The sequence below is a fragment of the Rhipicephalus microplus genome, chromosome 3, assembly GCF_043290135.1.
Source record: "Rhipicephalus microplus isolate Deutch F79 chromosome 3, USDA_Rmic, whole genome shotgun sequence".
Classification (NCBI taxonomy): Eukaryota; Metazoa; Arthropoda; class Arachnida; order Ixodida; family Ixodidae; genus Rhipicephalus; species Rhipicephalus microplus.
The window spans coordinates 102,006,246-102,024,143 of record NC_134702.1 but is presented as its reverse complement, the minus strand read 5'-3'; the positions used below and the strand labels follow the sequence as shown (position 1 = coordinate 102,024,143).

Below are 17,898 nucleotides of genomic sequence, written 5' to 3'. Positions count from 1 at the left end.
CATGTACGTACATGCATGCATGTGTACATAAGCGGTGGGGTCAGGGGAACGGAAATTGGGGACTACGTGACTTACGCCATACCACCGTGCAGAACACGCGTTAGTGAGGAAAGATTGTGCTTGGATCTTCGCCACTTTCGTATACTACACATGTGCCATATGTTGTGTAACCACATTGTCCGCGTTTTCCTGTGCAGCGGCATCTGAGCCGAAGACGCGTGCGCACGGTGGCGTCACCAGTGGGTTAGACACTGATGGTACCGATGAAACCACCTCAGAAGATCAATCTACTCCTTCGGTTCCAACGGTCCCCACGCCCCGTCCCCCGAGCGTGCGCCCGATCAGAACTTCTGGCCAGCCCATTACGGTGTCAAGGACTACGCCTGAGATATCGAGACATACAACGGACCGGCCTCCTGACGAGTCTTCTTCCACTCATGATCTGACTACGCACTCCACGGAGCCCATTTATACGACTCCCGGTACGAGTCCAGCGACCTACCCTAAGCTTACCAAGCTTACTGCCACAACTACAGCCGACACTGTGTTTATAACTACTATACTTGTAGATGTTACGCAAAATAAGTGAGCTATATCAGTGCTTCCTTTAGAATGCAATTGATGACAGTGGTCAACCACAGCTCCAGAAAAGTAACTGAAAAACAACGGAAATATGATGAATTATATACTTATGCGTTACTTTTCATCAAAATTGTATTGTCGCAACACAGTAACACAGTTTCACTCAAACCACAACCAACTTCGGCGGCTTGCTTGGTAAAAGAAGTCTGGAGGCATGCGTGAAGATTCAGAGGCTTACTGCGGCTTCCGTGATAAGTGTTACACGTTGTCAACTTTCAACAAAAGTTATTCTTCTAACGTTGTCGTCGCTAATTATTCCATATTTCCTCGTTATGTACTTCTACACTGGAATTTCTCTCAATACATGCGCTAGAGAAACGGGCAGTTAACACCTTGCGTGCCGACTCGTTAGTGATCAATGATTATAGCGTCCATGTGTTCTGTGACGAGTCGCTATTAGTTGTTGCTGGTACTCGGGTGAAGCAGTGCCCTTGTTTAACTTAGCAGGGGACCTCTACAAAGTGGTTTTATATTTTTTGGGAAGAGAACTGCCGTAGAAAACTGGTTAGAACTTTATTTTGAAAGAATTATTATAGATTACCGGTAATCAATTGAAAAAAATGTGATTGGATAACTCGGAACGCTGCAATGGTTAATCGAGCGTGTTACTTAATACAAAATATGTAATTATTAAGGAGTAATCGATCGCGTTATGCACAACTGTGATGACTACTATGCAGGGCCGCATTCAATCACCGGGTTTGATACAACTACCAGCACGTCTGCGACCACAAGACCCAGTAGCGTGACTCCGTGGTATACTACATCTACCGATATACCTGTGACTTCAGGGCCCAGCATTGGGCCTACCGGGTCTACTACGCCAGCAGGTACGTTCTATACAGAGTTCCTTATAACGCGCACAGTGCGAAAAAAAAATTCTTACATGGCCGTAACGCGTAGCTTATAAGTAATCGATTACTTGTAATCAATGACGAAATTACGATTTTTGCGATTTTTGTATTTTCGTAATTTGACTTCGTCTACTAATTATTTATTCCACCCTTCTCCTTTTTTGTACTCCACACGCAGTTATTCGTAAATATACTATTTGCCATATTGTATAGTGAATGTGGTGAGAATTGAACGGGGGGGGGGGAGGCACAAACCTATCTGCTCGTTGCCCACCCGCTTTGGGAATTTTTTGTCAAATATAGTGGCAGAAAGACGCAGAAAATACCATAGATACATCGGGGACATCGCTGACCCTTAACAGGTTTCTTCATTGAAGAGGCCGGTAATATACAGGCAGCGGAGAAATGAGAAGCGAAAAATTTAAAATGGCACAATTGCTATCAAGTGACTCAGCCTGTTGGCATAACTATTAATTTGGATAAAGGTTTACAATATACATCTCGTAAATCGCTATCCCTCTGACGAAACTCGTTCTGACGAAATCTCATAGCGGACGCATTGTCATGCGTACACGTGCTGTTTGTTCTGCGACACCGATTGCAGCGCCAGGAGTCTACCCCATGGGCGCGGCTCCCTTGTTCTGCACGTTCGGCGTGCACCAGCAGGACTACGACAAGATCAACGTTGACGCCTGTGACTACGCCTTCATCCCCTTCTACGTGCAGGACAGGGACACCTTCATCGACGACTCCAACCCGGTCACGCAGAAATTGATCGCCAAGGCAGCCTCATCCACTGAGACGTCCTTCGCCATCAGCGTCCCCAATGCGCAAGTTTTGTTTGGTTGTTTGCGCTCCGTAATTCCGCCCCATTTTTTTTGATACTGCAGCCTCACGGTTTGGCTCCGAGGTTACCGCCTGTTCTAAACAGATGCATTTTTCACAATTTATAGTGCTTCGCTACCCGAAATAAAACACTGTTCTCTTCCGAGACAGTTGTCCATTATTTTTGTTTTCGGCACAACAATTTTCAAACCTACACTTCGGCTTTCCTTTTCCAATTCACTATAATCATGGGTTGCAATACGAGAATCTGCAATTAGACAAGCATTTTCAAATTGAATGGTAGTTTACTGCTAGGTCGCGGGTTCGAATCCCGGCTGCGGCGGCTGCATTTGCGATGGAGGCGGAAATGTTGTAGGCCCGTGTGCTCAGATTTGGGTGCACGTTAAAGAAACCCAGGTGGTCGAAACTTCCGGAGCCCTCCTCTACGGCGTCTCTCATAATCATATGGTGGTTTCTGGACGTTAAACCCCACATATCGATGAATCAATCAATAAGTTTACTGCTATCCAACAAGAGGAAGATATATTTTACATCAGACATGCAGGCGCCGCTATCGTAACTGGACTGTTAAACGGATGTTTTCTGTGTTTGTTTTTGTTGCGATGTCATCTGAAAAGGCGAGGAAGTGCCGAATGCACCAACTGAACCGTTTTCATGCAGAAACGCCCGCCATATAGCTGCACGTTAAGTTGTAAGAATGGTTGCAAAGATGGTAGCCCAGTATGTGGACACGGAAACCAACCCGTAGAATAGCCATTATCACAGCTGCATCTTACCGGTAATTGCCTACCGAGAAGAAACCTGAAGGCTGACAAGGATGGTTCAACTTAAAAGGAGGATGGCGCAGCAAGTAGTGGAAAGTAACATAGCAGGTGTAACCTCAAGAGTGAAGAAGAGAACAGGGTAATTCAGGGAACAAACCGCTGTTAAAGGCATCAGTACAAATCAAGAAGGCATGAACATGGGTTGGGTATGTTGCCCGTAGGCAAGTAGGCCGCTGGTCATTAGGGGAGCAGAGTAGATTTCAAGAGAAGGTGAACGCGTGACAAGGAGACAGGATATAAGGTGGGCAGATTAGATTGCAAATATTACGGGTATAATGTGGTAGCAGCAAGTACTGGAACGGGTGATTGGTGGGAGGGGCCTGTGTGTTGCAGTGCGCGTTGTAAAACTGATGATGGTGACTCTGCAGTGCAAGCGTTGTTGATTTTGTGTCTTCAGTCAAGTTCAGAAAGCAAAAACTGTTACAGAGACCATGGAATATATGGACACTTTTTCTTTCTTCGTGAACTTAACGGATCTGTGCACAGTGGTTCCTTCGTGGTTATCGCCGCGCCGAGTTTAACACAAGCGTGGGGGTTTGGTCCGCAGGCACGCTACCCGCAATGGTGGTCTTATTATTGTTGCGCACGACCGCTCACTTGAAAGTTGCTGGTTTGATCGCTGCCGCGGCGATCGGTTTGAATAGATCCGGAATGCCTGAGGCGCATGTGCAATTATATAGGTGCACTTAAAAGAACCCCAGGTGTTCGAAGTTTATAGAAACTTCCACTACGACGTTTCTCAGTCATATCATGAGCTTAGGTGCAGAAACCTAGCAAATTATTGCGATAGCGATTATATGGACAGTCTGGGATGATTTTTTTGCCGTAGCTGTCTACGCCGTCATTCACTTATATATATATATATATATATATATATATATATATATATATATATATATATATATATATATATATATATATATATATATATATATATATATATATATATATATATATATATATATATATATATATATACGGGGAAGGATACGCTAGCCTCATCTTTCTGCGGAGCAAACATCGCTTTTTCGGCGGGGGTCTTCAGCGCGTGCATTTATCTCGTGAGCGAACAAGAGGGGGAGGGGGTCACTTATGGTTGCCGTGTTATCGCGACAACGATTAGCGCACGCCTTGTGCCCCCACAGCAGGCGGGAGCTTCTACGGGCTGCGTTCTCAACAGGAAAAGAAAAACGGCGCCCATTAAATACGTAATTAATTTTGCCATGTGACTCTTGCATTACTGTCATTCCGAGCACACCCGAGGTATGGCCTCCCCACACATGGATGCACTCTACATAACAAACTGCCACCAGTGGTGACAAATGATGTACAGCCCTTAGCACCAGCATGCGCTGCCCACGGGAGGCGCTTCTCATCAATGCCGTCACTACGCACGAGCCTTGTTTTGAGCATTTACTGTGGCCGTGCCGCAGGAAACTTGGTCACTTAGCAAGAGCAGGTTTACTACAATTAATATTGCTCCTAAATATGCTAGCCTTGCCTCATAAAACATTCCAATATGTTGCTATCGCATTCATTGCTTTACCATTATGGCGAAACTGTGACTTTTTTTTTCATTGCACGCCACAGTGGTGACATTCCAATGAAGAATTAAAAATAAAGACGTCTGTGCACCATACTTACCGGCCGGTCAAGTAATGCGAGATGGTAAAACGTGCTTGATCTCAGCGAGGCTTCTCTTCTTTTCATGAAAAGTTTCTGAATTTCAATAACTGAATTCAGAAGTATTACTAAATAAAAGTAATAATTTCTTTGCTGGTGGCCAATCACAACCACGTACACATACTTTCCCCCTTTTTAGTAAGATAGTTTTTCACTAAAAATTAATCAGTTTTGCGTGGCTGGAAAGCATCATGTGCGATTGATAACATGGTTGCTCAGTAAATTGGTACAGTGATCAATGCGTTGTTGTGTAGCAACTCTTTACTTAAGAAGGAAGCTTAATTCTGAGAAGACAGGAATCGGTACTTCCGCGATGTGGTATGAAAACCACCATCACGAAAACGAGATGGCCACTATTATAGCTATAGCCGCGGAGCGCCCTCGATTTCTTGACGGAGCTTCAAAGAAAGAAAAGAGTACCGCTATTTATCGAGCATGCTCTCATGCATATTTTACACATACTTTCCCCCCCATTTAGTAAGATAGCTTTTCACTAAAAATTAATCAGTTTTGCGTGGCTGGAAAGTATCATGTGCGATTGATAACATGGTTGCTCAGTAAATTGATACAGTGATCAATGCGTTGTTCTGAAGCAACTCTTTACTTAAAAAGGACGCTTAATTCTGAGAAGACAGGAATCGGTCCTTCCGCGATGTGGTATGAAAGCCACCATCACGAAAACGAGATGGCCACTATTATAGCTATAGCCGCGGAGCGCCCTCGATTTCTTGACGGAGCTTCGAAAAAAGAAAAGAGTACCGCTAATTATCGAGCATGCTCTCATGCATATTTTAACGCTAGGTAAGGCTCGGGAACCATTAGAGTTGTTTCATCACCCATTTTTTCGAATGAATCCACGATGCTAGCTTATTTATTATGCTCGTAAATGGTTGTCTTGGCGTTCCTTAATAATTCATTTCCGCTGTGCACAAAATGAAGAAATCATTCTTGTAATTACGGAACACAGTTCATGAGACGAAAATAATTATGTCACCCGAAGAATTACATGAACAACGATATCATTATGAGGCACGCCTTAGTGGAGTGCTCCAGAAATCTATCCGGCCTTTCTTTTTTTTTGCTTGCACCGACATCGCACAATACGCGGGTGCTTTGCATTTCGCTATCCTGGAAATGCACCTGCCGTGGCAAGGATTTGATCCCGCGACCTTCCGCTTCATCGGTAGAGTGCCATAACCACTATATCACCAAGGTGGACGATAATAGGGGAAACGAAAGAGAAAATCGGCTTTGCAATGTCGAATTATGCAGGACACTCGTTTTATGCTCGACAGTTCAGAAGTGTGCCTTACCAGTATTGCAAAAATCAAGGTGGCAATGTTTCGGAGTGTGACCTTCACCTCTCCGTCACGTTCCCTCGGCAGGAACCGGTCGGCCGTGCAGCAGGATTTGAGCAGCCTGGCGGGTCAGGAAAGGGTCAGGCAGTACTGGACGGCAAAGAACATCTACCACTACGCCGTCTTCGACATAGGCGTCAGGCCCAACGAGACTTCCCAAAGCCGGCGCATTATAAAAGGAGCGTTCGATTTGCTGAAGGTGAAGTCATTCTGCGTAAACGTACTGTATAGGCTCCACCTCAGTGTTCACAGCGATGACATCACCGCGGCAGAGCTAATTACACTTCGTGGCAAACTCCCCCTGGTGTTTAGAGCCATATTCAGAGCACTGGAAAACATTGGTAGCACGCTGAAAAACTCGAAGAATCATTGGTGCATTCACCTCGGACATCTTCAAGGGGAAAGGCGTCTTAGTTTTCATCTGAGTTGATGGATTCATCCTGCCTGAAGGAGTTTCGTGCACCTAATGCGGAGAGGCCCTTCACGCCTTCAGCGCCTTGCCTGGCTATATGTACTGTCTCTGTGATCGACTAAACTTTGACCAAGCAATGATGGCATGTGATGACGCCATACGGTGACGTAATGACGTGATGTTTTTTTTGCGTCATTCAAGTTTAGGTCAACGATGGTCAATTTTCGCTTTTGATGAAGCCCTTAAGGCTTTAGCCTAAATGAGGACATTTCTTTGCGCACCCAACAATCACATGATTCCTGAATGCGCCTATAGTATGTTATTTAAAAAAAACATAGGTCATATTTGCAGGTCCAAGCTCGTCCTGTTGATCATAGTGGTGTTAGAACAAATGAACAGAATTTGCAGCTGCAGAACTGCAAGATGTTTATGTCGTTTTAATATTGCACGAAGCGTCGTGGTCAGCGTGACAGAAGCAAGAACAGTTGGTCAATTCCCTCGATGTGCTTAACCACTTGTGAGTTGGCTTTACAGTCATAAGGAGTCTCGGGGACAGGTTTGAAAAATGGTTCAATAAACAACGTTATACGGAAGACTTGAATAGATTGAAAAGCACACTTTTCATGGGACCGCATTTCACAGACTGAAACAGTGATTCTGGCTACTTGGTGGCCACTACTCAGTGCAAGCCTCACCTAATCTTATTCAAGCATCTCTGATTGTTTCAGATTGTGAAAACCAGACCAAGTGCTCAACACAAATAACGGAGTGCATTCTGCAAAATTCACGGGCGTCCGCGATTATGATGGAGTCTAGCATAACTTTTGTATTAGAGATGTTCAAGAAAAACTGTTGTTTCTGCGGCTGGATTAGCTTTGTAAGTGAGATTTCGCACACGTGAGGTTTTGCACACAATATCATGTCCGGCATCTGCGTTCGCAGGGTTGGCTCTCACATGTATATATTTTCAAATTTAACTAAACTTGCCTCAGAAGAACCTTAATTTTTCTCGACAGACGTTCAGGGGCCTTCTGTGTCTGGCGTGTACTACGACCGCATTAGCTATTCCATACAGTTATACGGTAAATACAACCTGTTTGTCAAAGTAACAGCCCTATTTTATTTTGCCAGACGTTTAGAGGCCTTCAGGAGGATCTCAAGTCGAACGACCCGGATCGAACTACTAGCGACATGCGTGGATTTGTCGTGGCGAGCTTCTACCTGTGGCCGGGCCCCGAACTGACTGCTCTCGTGGAACTCGGCAGAAACTTGAGGCAGGTGCCCTTACAATGGATGACCTCGTTGCTTAAGCAAAAGTTTTGGTTTGGCATGCTTGGCAACGCTGACTGATTATCGACTTCAACAAAGAAAATGGAGATGACCCTGAATATACTTAGGTGTCTGTAAGTGGCACTCGCCCGTCGGTGGTCTTGTGCTAAGGTGTACTGTTTGGTTCTTTTCTCTTTACATGCACGATCAGAACCAGTTCATGGGGGTGTATGAGAAGTTTAGAAATTCTTCAGCGCGAGTTGAGTGGTGCAGGCACAGTGTGACACCACAGTCTAATGACGTCGTGCCGATGTGGTGCAGGCCTCATTTTTGTTCGTTTAATTGACGCCATCAGTCTAACATTTACCGACGGCAAACCGCACATGCTGGAAGTTCATGAGGCGTGAGCATCTTGGCAAAGCTCACCACGTTAGTACAGGTGGCTATGCCACCTCTGCTCAGCTGCCAGTACGTATGCGCACGACGGCACCAAGCTGGTACCGTCATCATAGGAAGTGCAGCAAAATCGCGAATCAGCGATGCATCTCCCCTGCATCTTTTGAAACGAATGGCATGATTGAGATGTGGCCATTGCTTCACCGTTGAAACGAATGGCAAGGTGCTGGCAATGTGCCGCTTCTCGTTAACTGGCTGAGGTTCTGCAGGCAAATCGTATGGGCCTTGTGTTTCATCGCGCTGCCGAAGCAGATCTCAGTGGAAACGTACAAAGAAGCGCGTGTTTGGGATCGGCTCCATCAGATGCCACACCGATCCGAGATCCTCACAAGAAAACCACCTATTTTTGATTTAGCCCATTCAATTTTTTCAATTTCCTGCCTTTTAGAGATCCCGCATCTTAAATAAAACTATGCTTCAAAATCACGTGTATCTCAGAAAACTCTCGAATTGACCTAGAACAAGAAGTTTTTGAATGACTTGTTTTTACGAGGCTGAATATGTGAAAATCGGAAGTGTGTCTACTACCGAAAGTGCTTGGGAAAAAAAAAACAAGAATGTCACTTGTTGCTCGTGCTACCAAAGGTTCAAGAGGTGTGACGCGTATAATTATGCTTCCTGAAAAGTTCGCAAGTTGCGCCACTTGGTGCACAGCTGAAAACCGAGTGCCCAAATACGGAGTACTAGCACTTCGTGCTTTACCGCTGGCTTTTTGTAAAGTTTTTACCACGTTCAGCTGTGGTAAGAACTATACAAATCCATACATCAGATGATGTACACTATTTGTGCATGAGATCTTCAAGATGTGCGACAAGTCCTACATAAGGCAGGTGGCGGGGCGCCTGAACGATGGGGCTAGGGAGCACGAACAAAAAAAAAATATGATTCGGCACACTGCAAAGACTGAGCCTCCAAATGGTGATTTGAGGAGATCAAGACTCTGGGCAGAAGCCAGGATCAGGCTGCCCAAGAGCCGATGCAAGCCTATTTTATGAAAGAGAAAAAGTGTTGCTGTGTGTTGGATACATTTGTTACTGCTCGCATTCGACAGAGTTTTTTTTTTTACAAATGATTGCCTAGATAAGCAGGTGAGTGTAAGCATTGGGTGCTGTGAATGCCCAAGCTTACATGTTCCTACGTGTTGCTAAATGTGTTTAAAGTTTACAACGCGTGTCGTTGTTCCTACCACTGATTCGTCTTCTGTATGCAGTTAGGCCTTCAAGCAGCAAGCACCAATTAGACCAGACTCGAATTCCCTTCATTTGGTCGAGTCAATGGATGAAAAAATCCTAATTAAACGATGGCATGCTTTATGCAATAGTGTGGTTGATGATTGATCCATTGATTTATATGTGGGGTTTAACGTCCGAAATTTATACAGTAGTGTGAATTTGATCGTTGGATTTCCGGCAGTATATATATATATATATATATATATATATATATATATATATATATATATATATATATATATATATATATATATATATATATATATATATATATATATATATATATATATTATAAAATAAACACCTATAGGAATACAACCATTAAACTGACAAAAGTGCATGACCGTAACAATGACCTTTAAGGAATAGTGGTGCAGATCCGACTGAATAAAGAACATGGGGCAGACTTTGCCCTCTCCCCTTCCCTTTCTGAGGTGATTAAGTGGTTGGCGGAGTGGCTACTTCCTCCATTTCTTCTGCTCAGTTTGTGAAATAATTAGACTGTCCTGCTCCTGCTTTAGTACTGTTGATGCGGTAACAGCACTCACGCCTTCTTATCGCAGGAATTTTATGCTGGATGGGCTCATAGTTTTGACGCACTTGACGGTGGACGAGTACCAAGCGGGCTTGCCATGTGTCATCACTGGAGGGGCGCCTTACGAGCTGAATACCACTACGAATCTGCTTGGCATGGTGAGCAATCTTTTCGTCTGTTTTCCCTTATAGCCGACTGTATATAACAAGTAGTAAAAATAACCGATGGTACATTGCATTCACAGCTATAGATAGGGGGTGATCTGGAAGGAGGGAAATGAAGAAACTCTCAGAGGCTCACCTACGCAAACGCATAAACTACTTGAGGGGGAAAACCATCCTTGTCGCTTTCTTCTCAGTCTATGTAATTATCTTCATCCACCCTCCTCCGAAAGCTTTCGGCACGTAACAAAGTTTCGCATTGCCTCCGAGATCGAAGGCATGGAAAGCGCTCTGATTGGTTGATTCATTGATTCATTGATTGATTGATTGATTGATTGATATGTAGGTTCAACGTCCCGAAACCACAAGTGATTATGAGAGATGCCGTAGTAAAGGGCTCCGGAAATCCCGGCCACCTGGGATCCTTTAACGTGCACCCAAACCTGAGCAGACGGGCCTACAGGATTTTTGCCTCCACCCATTGCAAGGGTTCTGCATCTCGCTTAACTTTGCAATAGCTCTGTGATCAGCCCGTATTTGACGAAGCACCTATATCGCGTGGTGACGTCTCATGTCAACCACGTCACATTGTGTTGACTTCACAGGGACGTCATGACGGTTGCAACAGCTGTGACGCCGTGGTGACAACGTATGGTGACGTTCTCGCGTGAAGATTTTCCGAGTCACTAGCGTCGATGCCGCGAACGTGGTGTGTCGACGCCGCCCATGGCTGATTTTCGCGTTAGACCAGGCAGCTGATCAGGCCACATGCGGGCCACGATCGCCGCATGCAGTTTCGGATTTTATGCGTGTTGTCCGCGGACGCGAAAGCGGACTCGCGTTACGAAGCATGCGCAGTGGCAGCGACCACACCGCAAGGGCTCGCGGTGCGCTATTTTAAAACTCTCTATTGGTGTGCGACACGTCTACAGGGTTTCCGTGTAGCACACCGTAACATCAATTACAAGCGAAGTGCTCTAGAGCGAGGCAACTGAAAAAAAAAAAGCACTGTTCCACTGAACGTGAAAGCTGAAGATAGGGCAGAGGAGCAATTCGCCTATCTTTTCGTGACGATGGCGTAAGCGGTCAGGCATGCGTTGGTGTTCCGAAAGTTAGGCCTGCTAACCATTCGCGGCGGGAAAAAGAACTTTCATTTGTGGTACTGTGGTAACTTTTCCACTCTAATTAACCTCTCTTTCTTTCCTCATTGAAGTTCACTGGCGGAGCTAGGAACTTTTGGTGGCTGTTCTCGACAGAAATAATTGTATTATTGAATGCAGTAAGCGATGCTAGACTTCAACACATGCAATATATATATATGTATATATATATATATATATATATATATATATATATATATATATATATATATATATATATATATATATGATGAAATAGATGATCAGAGTTTCTTCCGGCTACCGTAAAAAAAGTTATAAACTTCGAGAATAGTGCAGTATAGGAAACAAAACAATAAAATATTTATTTAATCCTAACAGTTTCGGCTGGTGGACATCCTCCGAAGAAGGCTGGCCCACCAGCCGAAACTGTTAGGATTAAATAAATATTTTATTGTTTTGTTTCCTATACTGCACTATTCTCGAAGTATATATATATATATATATACTCCATACTGATATTTTGGTGTCCTTTAAGAGTTTGGAACGTTTGCTCACGTAAGTGGGAAAAGTACACCCTGTTTTCAAGCACGTATGAATAAACTGAAACAAGCCATGGCCATAGACGTAGTAAAGAAAGTGATCATGTTACACTCCAAACATCAGGTCATGCATCAAGAGAAATACGGTGTTTAGAACAAATGTTCGACAACTTAATATACGATGTACTTTACTATGAGAAATCAATAGGCCATCCGAACGCCTGCCATACGGGAAAACACAGATATAAAACAAGTTTGCAGAATACACGTTCACACGCCGATTCAGTGATGCCAACATAAGACAAAGCTTTATTCCTTCAGTGATAGAAAATTCTGTATATTACAAGAAAATCTCTAAAATATCTCTGTAATGTGAATATTAAGGCTAACTGACTCTTAATGAAGTAATAAAATAGCGTGCTCTGCGACTAAGTTCTCCTAAATTTTGTTGAGAGTAAAAAGCACCAAATTAGCCACCTAAATTTCAAGGTTTTTTTTTTCTTGTTTCATGGAGTTGCATTGAAACGCTTGCAGATAATACTAGTTGTCACAAAGACAGGTTTATCTATTGAGGACATTGAAGTGGTTATTCGAGCCTTATTTAAGAGCACCTTTCTTGTACTTGCAGCTCGTGGGTGACTCTATTTTCAATTTTTCACATTTTCAATCACCAGTCTTAAATAGGAAATATACACGATATAGCTGAATATATTGTTTTTACAGTCTTTTTTGTTGAAAGAGCGTCATTACTAAGCAATTCCTTCAATCTGGTCACAAATCGGCACACTTCCAGAGTCCCATAAAAATTTCTAGATTGCACTAAAAGACGTAAATTTCAAGAGATATATATATATAATTCCTATATGTGATGATAAATTCCTAGGGTGGGCATAACTGAGTCCATATCTCGCCCTTAACTTGAAATATAGAAAAGGGCCTTCTACCAAACCTTTGTGCCACTTACCTTATGACTAGCAATTACCACCCACGTTTTGTTATAGCAGCGCGATCATCTTGTTAGCCTCTCTCATCGCCCACAATAGGTCTGACTCTTAACCTATTTAATGACATTCTTCGTTTGACCACAGTCTTTAATGGTCTTACGTGGAGCCGTCAGATAAACAAATTGATTTCTTCCGGTGAAGTCTATATTCACCTCTCTCTCGTTCCCCTTTGCAGCTAGCCGTGATGAAAAATATAGATAAACAGACCGACTGGAACAGGAATGTTTCCATGGCCATCTCGGTGTCATTGTGTACGCGCGTCTACATGCCCGAGAAGCGCGCAGAGCTCGACGAAAAGTGCATCGACCACATTCGTCGTCCCAACACCACAGCCGCAGTAAGTGAACCGACGCTGCACGCCGATATAAGACGGGGCAGTTACTTGATAAAGCAGTAAAAAGAGGGAGGTTTTAAACGTTCATGAGTGCACTGCGCAGCATCTTTTTGCAGTCTTCTTGCCCTGGAGTTGTAATTTTTTAAGGGCCAAACTCAGCGCAACGCAATAACCAACAGTTCGCCGTTTTCTTGCTCTGCAGGAGTTGTAATTTTTCAAGTGCCGAACTGACTGCAACGCAATCACAAACAGTTACTCGTTGAAAGAGCACAACTAAAGTCAAGAATAATGAGAGGGTAACACTGATTTTGTATATTTATGTTTCATCGATGGAAAGTGAATATTGTATATTTGTTTTTCACCGACGCCGTTCGCGTTAAGCGTGCTGATAGCTGTACTTCCCGATTCGTATTTATGAAAAAGTGCTGACACAGCCGAACCCGAATAGCCGGTAGCTGCATAGCTTGTATACGCAGGCTAAGATCTGTGCACAAAATAAACACGATCTTTAGGAACAACAGGCATGGTACAGCTGTATATCATAAGTAGATAGTTATTCTGTATGTGTGGTACAGCGAGTGAGAAAAACAGAAGCGTAAAACCTTCACTTTTATTACTCACTGCCATGAACAAGCATTCTTTTTCATTTATTTCCAGTTTTGCAACGACCCGCTCTCGATCTACAACGCGCCGACCACTGTGAGGTGCGGCCATTACACGGCGATGTCCGCGAGTGAAAGCACGCCGCCGCTAGTGGCGACATTCGAGACAAACGAAACCGTTAGTGAAAAGGTGTTGTCTTATGTTACCTATAGCTATCTTTATATTTTATTTTCGCATATTTGATGATTGTCGCCTGGGGCACTGCCTGAATCTTGTTTCTTGGGGGCGGGATGGGGGCCTGACTTTTTTTTTTTGTCTATGCTTGTGCGCGTCTTCGCATGTGTGGGCGTATATACGTCAGCCTCTGCCCAGGCAGTGCCGCGAAAAACGCCGCCACTAGCGAAGTCGCGCCGGCCATATCTGGGTAGTGCAAAGAGAGCCGTCCGCAAGTGGACCTGCATATAGACCAACCCCTTTAGTTGGTGTTGAGGCGCTGTTTCTTGAAAGTAAATGACCTGGAACGCTTATTTCGTTAATCCAACCTCGTTTCAAAAAAGTAGGAAGATCATAAAAGCGAACTGCTGGTATACAATGCAAGAGATGTTTCAGTTATTTCGGGCGTGCTGCAACTTGTAATTTAGGTGCAAGTGAGCATCGCTTGACATCGAGTTCGAGGTAAGCACTCCGACGTGCGTCCTTTAACGCCTAAATACGTTAAACTTAGCCCTACACATGATGCCAAAACTATCCAGTGCATACACGAGCATTTTATTTTACGATCTGGCACGAATGACCCCGCCGATTTTTGCCCCGCGCGGTGGTCTAGTGGCTAAGGTACTCGGCTGCTGATCCACAGGGCGCGGGTTCAAATCCCGGCTGCGGCGGCTGCATTTCCGATGGAGGCGAAATGTTGTTGGCCCGTGTGCTCAGATTTGGGTGCACGTTAAAGAACCCCAGGTGGTCGAAATTTCCGGAGCCCTCCACTACGGCGTCTCTCATAATCATATAGTGGTTTTGGGACGTTAAACCCCACATATCAATCAACCCCGCCGATTTTTGTTTCTGTAGTTGCGTTCTCCATCCATATCTCGCGTTTTGTGCGTTGAAAAGTTTTATTACGCATCCTAGAATGTTCTGTTCGTGGTTCTCTCTTATTTGTACATACTGCAAATGGCGATTCATGCGTGTCAACTTTCTCGGTGTCAAACGAAAGGCAAAACCGAGGCCTCCAAGATAGCTCTGGCAATCGCGCAGACCAACGGCAAGAAAAACCTGATTGTGGTCATGAGCTACATTTCGCGACTTTACTGTATGACATACGTGTTCGCATTTGATAGTTGAAGCCGGAACTCATAGCCTTCGAAGTGTACGTGTGCCATGTTGTGTGGTGGCGACCTTATAAGATGATCGGTGGTCGCGGCGAGTGCTATGTTCCTCACGCGCATCACCATTCTGCTGTTGCACGATGCGCCCCGCAGTCAGAGGATCTTTTAAGCTTCATAACCAAACTTGCCATGGTTCTCCGTCTAGGCTACTCAAAACAATAACAGGAGACCTCCATTATCACACTTTCTCATGCGACCGCCTGAGGAGAACGCGAGTAGTTCGCTTACGTAACACGTTCGCAACGGCCCGTATAACCAGCGCTCTCGCCATTCTGCTTCGCGAAAGCTATTGGTAAAACTGCAGAGTCCTTTACGTCCGTGGCCATTCACAACCCCGTAGTAGTGTCTACGTCAGTCTTTCTTTGTAGAGCGCAAAGCTATTGCGTCTATTTGTTTCCCGTCGTTCTGGCGAGTGAAGCAGCAAGCACTTCATGGCGGTTAGATGACGCGTCCGACTCACGGAGAGAAAATTCGTACCTCTTTTTTTAACTGTTCACTGCTCAAACACACGTAATATTTAGCTCAACCATTGTTTCGCATGCCGCAGCTGCAGTTGGTTACGCAGCAAACTGTGCAAGAGAGTAGCGCTTTGCACTACCCAAAACTGCGTCGACAGGTGGCGCTACGTGTTCGTAGAGCTCCAGAGTCTGACGTATATACACGCACTTAAGATGTAGAAATTTTGGGGGTCTTTGAATCGCCCAAACTAGTCGCTACAACTTTCCTCGATATCGCCTGATAAGTTGAGTTGGGGAAAAGGTGTGATGAAAAAAGCAACAACGCCATCCAATCTTAACATAATGCAACGCCTCTTTGCAACTAAGCATATATGTCGGTGAATTTTTTTGCCCATCAATAGATGATAGATTACAACAGCGTTTGTTAAAATTGGAAGGGTAACTCAATCATGTCTGAATGCTCGACGGTAGCTTAGATTTAGAATAATTTGTGCCAAGTTGTGTGTTTGCGTCTGTCATCAACGCGCTTGCGTCATGTGCTTTTCGCTCGGGCACCCAGGTTCAGTTGCGAAAATGGCCTACTGTACCCAAATAATGCTATGTTTGCGTATGCTGTTCTTATCTGCCTGTTAAGGCTGTAGCGCTGCTACGGTCGATGACAAGGGTTCAATTTCTGGTCATGCCGGGCCTCGTTTTGATGGAGTCGAAAGCAGAAACGGCCGCATACTACGCCCATGAAAATAATATATGTGATGGTCACACGTGAAACCTCAATTCGGTTTCCTTGACCACGCCTATGAAAAAAAAAATATGCGATGTTAGCACGTGAAACCTCAAATCTATTTCCTTTAGAGCAAGGGTCGCCAGCCTTCTAGGTGAAGGGCAAAGTTGAATAAAGCCAAATCAGCAGGAGCTGGATGGCGTCGAGTGGGGGGAGAGAGTATTTTCATGCAAAGTACAAAAAATTGGCAAAATGACAATAATTTTTTCAAAGTGCGGAGGTTTTTTTTAGATTTTCACTATGTGCCACAAAGTATTAATATTACCAGGTGTTTCACGTCCTAAAACCACAATATGAGTATGAGAGACACCGTAGTGGAAGGCTGCGAAAATTTTTACCATCTGGTGTTCTTTAACGTGCACGGACATCACATGGTGCATGGGCTTCTATCATTTCGCCTCCATCAAAATGTCACCATCGCAGCCAGGATCGAAACAGCGACTTTCGGGTTAGCCAAACACCTTAGCAGCTGGTACACCGAGGCGGACTGCACGCCACAGAGCTGCAACCCAACATGGCTTACAAGCTGAAATGCAATTTCATGCTAGAACTGCAACGTTTACCTTTAGATAAAACGTCGCAAGGAATGAGGTGGGGGTGGTAGCTGAGGTCGTACCGGGGGCTACAGGATGCCGACCCCTGCTTGAAGGTTATACACCATGAAGCACAAGCATTTCTCTTCTATTGCAGTACTGCAAGGTCAGGAAACACTTCGGTGGCCTGAGCGTCGGCCTGGCCATATTCGACGTGGAGTGCGAGGACTGGCAAGGAAAGTGCACCGCTCTGAAAACTCCGATGCCGGGCACGAACAGATTTCGCGACATAGCCTCGTACGTAGCCAGTGTGGCCAATGTGACTGGCGACAAACTCCCTTGCACGTAATCATAGGACATGAGTGCGCGTTTGCGCGGCTGGCAACGATCATCTGACGACGTCATACGCGCGTCAAGCCCAATGAATATCTTGCTGGGCAGTTGTCCGGTGGACACAATAGCCCTCCACGAGTGTACTATGAATTTTGCGTTGATAAATTTTACCGTAATGTCAGATTTCTTTGTTTTTCTTTTTGTTCGTTCGGTTTACTGAAGTGATGTCACGAACTTTAGACATGCGGGAAGTTCATTTATTTAAAGCGCGAACTGGCGAACAACTTCTAGTCTATTGCTTGTCACTTGATTGGTCGCTAGTCTGTGTTAACTCGTACGAACGTTTCTCTTAATTCTGTTAGCTATCAGTCATAGCAACCACTTTCTTGCCAGGACTATATTTTTATGATTACTGCACTCACTTTAGCAGCGTTCATCCCAGAGGACTAAGGCTTTTAGAAGTTTACTTGAAATTTTATTAAGATTTATTAAGACTATCCCATCACTGCAGCCGCCGCTTTTAAATACGCCCAAA

General features: G+C 44.5%; 1 protein-coding gene across 1 annotated transcript in view; it reads left to right on the top strand.

Annotated features, from left to right (window-relative positions):
- Positions 1–17,544, top strand: part of LOC142802886 (uncharacterized) — a 36,774-nt gene extending 19,230 nt beyond the window's left edge. The window contains exons 3-10 of the mRNA XM_075887966.1: positions 198–257; positions 2,101–2,326; positions 6,235–6,406; positions 7,751–7,893; positions 10,140–10,269; positions 13,112–13,273; positions 13,928–14,062; positions 17,188–17,544. Coding sequence (XP_075744081.1) covers positions 198–257; positions 2,101–2,326; positions 6,235–6,406; positions 7,751–7,893; positions 10,140–10,269; positions 13,112–13,273; positions 13,928–14,062; positions 17,188–17,379 — 1,220 coding nt within the window. The 3' untranslated portion in view covers positions 17,380–17,544. The remainder of the gene's footprint in view (positions 1–197; positions 258–2,100; positions 2,327–6,234; positions 6,407–7,750; positions 7,894–10,139; positions 10,270–13,111; positions 13,274–13,927; positions 14,063–17,187) is intronic.
- The last annotated feature ends 354 nt before the right edge of the window (positions 17,545–17,898 follow it).